Source organism: Salpingoeca rosetta (genome assembly GCF_000188695.1).
Source record: "Salpingoeca rosetta unplaced genomic scaffold supercont1.13, whole genome shotgun sequence".
NCBI lineage: Eukaryota > Choanoflagellata > Craspedida > Salpingoecidae > Salpingoeca > Salpingoeca rosetta.
The window spans coordinates 1,162,204-1,165,117 of record NW_004754921.1 but is presented as its reverse complement, the minus strand read 5'-3'; the positions used below and the strand labels follow the sequence as shown (position 1 = coordinate 1,165,117).

Here is a 2,914-nt window from a genome sequence, read left to right as displayed (position 1 = left end):
TGTGTGTGTGTGTGTGTGTGTGTGTGTGTGTGTGTGTGTGTGTGTGTGTGTGTGTGTGTGAGAGCGTCTGCACTTGTGGCTGCGTGTGTGTGTGTGTGTGTGTGTGTGTGTGCACTTGTGGCTGTGTGCGTGTGTGTGAATACATACTCGCCCATGTGTATTTACGCCCTTGCCTGAGCACCTACCTACTTGTCTGTCCTGCTTGCTTGCCTTGTCTACATACCCGTCTCTGTCCATCTACCTTCCTCCCTGCTGTTGCCTGGCCCGTGCTGCATGGACATCAGCTTCCAATGTGTCCTTCACACACAACCCTACTTCCCCCCCCCGCTCGCGCCACCTAACATCATTGCTTCGTCCCCCCTCCCCGTCCTCACGCCACTGCATCACTACTACAGGGGCGCGTGGGAGCACTTGAAAGGAATGTCACAGCTGGAGGCAAAGGAAGGCTACGTCACGGCAGTGGATGAGCTGGTGGCGTCGAAAGGCGCAGCCCCATCGTCTTCAGAGGCAGAAGCAGGTGAGTTGCGTTTGCACCTGCCGTGAGCTCTGCCTCAACCTGCACTCACGACGCCCGTGCTTGGTTGTTGTTTGCGTTGGTCACAGGGGAGGACGATACGTCGTCGTCGGCGTCATCAAAGAGTGCGTGCGACTGCTTGCAACGTCCATATACGCATCTATCGTGCTGGACCTGCATTTTACACGGATGCGAGCACTCAATACATGTCTCTCTTCGCAGACGAGCACCTCATTCTCGCCCTGCTTGCTCGCATGCTTGCTTACATGTACATGACTGTTGCAGGCAGCGCCCTTGGTCCTGTGATGAGCATCATGGCAAACGCAGCCGCGGAGTAAGCGTGTGATCTGCCTGTGATGCCCCGAGACACCGATGACAGACACCGCAATGCACCCTTGCTAACTCGCATGTGTCTGTGTCTGTGTGTGTCTGCGTGTGTCTGCGTGTCTGTGTGAGGTGCAGGGAGGAACCGCGGGCTGATGACATTTGGAAGTGGGCCAGCGAAGGTGCGGTGGCAAAGTTGAAGCAAGCCATCAACGCAGACACAGCTGGCACACTTGGCGCACGCGACAGTGACGTACGTTGGAAGGCCGTTCGTGTGTGCGTGTGTGTGTGTGTGTGTGTGTGTGCGTGTGTGTGTGTGTGTGTGTGTGTGTGTGTGTGTGTGTGTGTGCGCACACGCTGCTCTGCCACACCCAAGACAACCCCCCTCCCCTTTCATCTCTGTACTTGCCTCCACTGTGGCCTTGCTTGACCCCCTCTCCCTACTCCTTCTCCCTGCTCCCTCTCTCCTCTCGTCAATTGTAGCTGACGTTTTGCGGTTCCCGTTGCGCCCTTGTCTCTGTTACATCATTGCTCTTGCCTCTCTCAGCGCTGTGTGATGCCTACTGTGTATTGGATGCCGTCGAGTGTATGTACAAAGCGAACGAAAGGAGCGAGCGGTGTCGCGTAACAAGTGCAATGGCCGGCGAAGGTGGGAACAGTTGCAAGGGGAAGATAGAGTGAAGAAAGGAAAGAAGATGTATGGACAGCGAGAGAAGAAAGAAGAAAAGGCGGGGGGGGGGTGCAAATGCACGCACACACGCACACATCCCGGACATGTGCATTCGCCTCCACGGCACAACTACGTGCACACTACTTGTTGTTCTGGTCTTGGCCCTTTGTCAAGTATTGTCGCAGCGCCTCGCGGTTGCGCTCGCCACGCTCTCCCCACATCTGATACGCTGCACAAAAGTAATGAGAAGGAGACGGAAAGAAGGTGAGGTGTGTGTGCATGTGCGCGCGCGCGCGTGTGTGTGTGTGTGCATGCGTGCATGTGCGTGTGTGTGTGTCATACGTGCAGCTGTATGTACGAATACGAGTGTAAAATGAGTGCAGATCTCCCTCAAGTACACACACACATATGCACGCACGCATGCACACACACACATGCACGCATGCACACACACACACACGTGGACACTGACCGATCCAGCCTTGGATCAATGCAGAGGATAGCAGCCAAATGCCAACGAGCTTCCGCTTCTTCAACGAGTCAAGATGCGTGCTTGACCGCGCTGGCCCAAACCCGTGCTGCTCCCACATCCCTACCTCGCCGTGTTGCTCACTGCAACTCACTCGCTCGTTGCTCGAGGCACAACACACGCACGCACGCACGCACGCAAGTTCACACAGCGCAACAGCAACAGCGGTCAGTGGGTCGGTTGGATTGCACACGTGCTGCCGTTGTGTGTGTCTTCTTGGTCGAAACGAAGAAGAAGATGACGAGGGAAAACCAACACACACAACACAACAACGCCCACACGCTGACAATAGCACGCTCTCCTCCAATCCAGCAGCGCCAGCACCAGCGAGCACCTGTCCGACGCCAGCCATTCTTACGATTCCCACACGCCAGCAGCACACGAGCGAGCACGCACACGCACAAGCGTCCACGACACACGCGCGCGCCTCGCGTCACCGACCGCCGCTCCAGCCAGAGAGCACAGCTCCAACCAGCCCGCCCGCAAGTCAGCCCGCGAGCCACGCAGCCAAGCCATGTCGGTGGGTTGGCGTGGGAAGCGGCTGCTGGCGCTGATGGTGGCCTTCCAGTACTTCCACTGGTTTGATCCGTCCCAGCCGTATATGGCAGCATACATCAAGGAGCGCTACGGCACCGACTCGCAGCATCTCCAGGACGAGGTGTTTGCGTATGGGGTGCCCTTCTTCTTTGCATCGGCGGCGGCCATGGCGCTGCTGTACCTTGTCGCTGGCGCCCGCCTCGCCCTCCTTGTCTGCGCCGCCGCCTCCATTGGCTCCCCAATGCTCGTCCTCTTCTCCGCCTCTCTGAAAGGCGTCCTTCTCTCACAGGTTCGTTGTGTGTGTGTGTGTGTGTGTGTGTGTGTGTGTGTGTGTGTGTGT

At 57.3% G+C, this 2,914-nt stretch overlaps 3 protein-coding genes across 3 annotated transcripts in view; 2 read left to right on the top strand and 1 right to left on the bottom strand.

Annotated features, from left to right (window-relative positions):
* Window positions 1-420: 420 nt before the first annotated feature.
* PTSG_05685 (uncharacterized protein) lies at window positions 421-852 on the top strand (the record flags this gene model as incomplete). Its single annotated transcript, XM_004993496.1, has 3 exons — window positions 421-517; window positions 604-639; window positions 800-852. The coding sequence occupies 3 exons, from the start codon at window positions 421-423 to the stop codon at window positions 850-852; spliced, it is 186 nt and encodes a 61-aa protein (XP_004993553.1).
* A 796-nt stretch (window positions 853-1,648) lies between these two features.
* PTSG_05684 (uncharacterized protein) lies at window positions 1,649-2,098 on the bottom strand (the record flags this gene model as incomplete). Its single annotated transcript, XM_004993495.1, has 2 exons — window positions 1,649-1,737; window positions 1,981-2,098. The coding sequence occupies 2 exons, from the start codon at window positions 2,096-2,098 to the stop codon at window positions 1,649-1,651; spliced, it is 207 nt and encodes a 68-aa protein (XP_004993552.1).
* A 405-nt stretch (window positions 2,099-2,503) lies between these two features.
* The window catches only part of PTSG_05683 (uncharacterized protein), a gene marked incomplete at its 3' end in the record, with an annotated part of 3,470 nt that continues 3,059 nt past the window's right edge, over window positions 2,504-2,914 (top strand). The window contains exon 1 of the mRNA XM_004993494.1: window positions 2,504-2,863. Within this exon, the coding sequence (XP_004993551.1) occupies window positions 2,552-2,863 (312 nt within the window). The 5' untranslated portion in view covers window positions 2,504-2,551. The remainder of the gene's footprint in view (window positions 2,864-2,914) is intronic.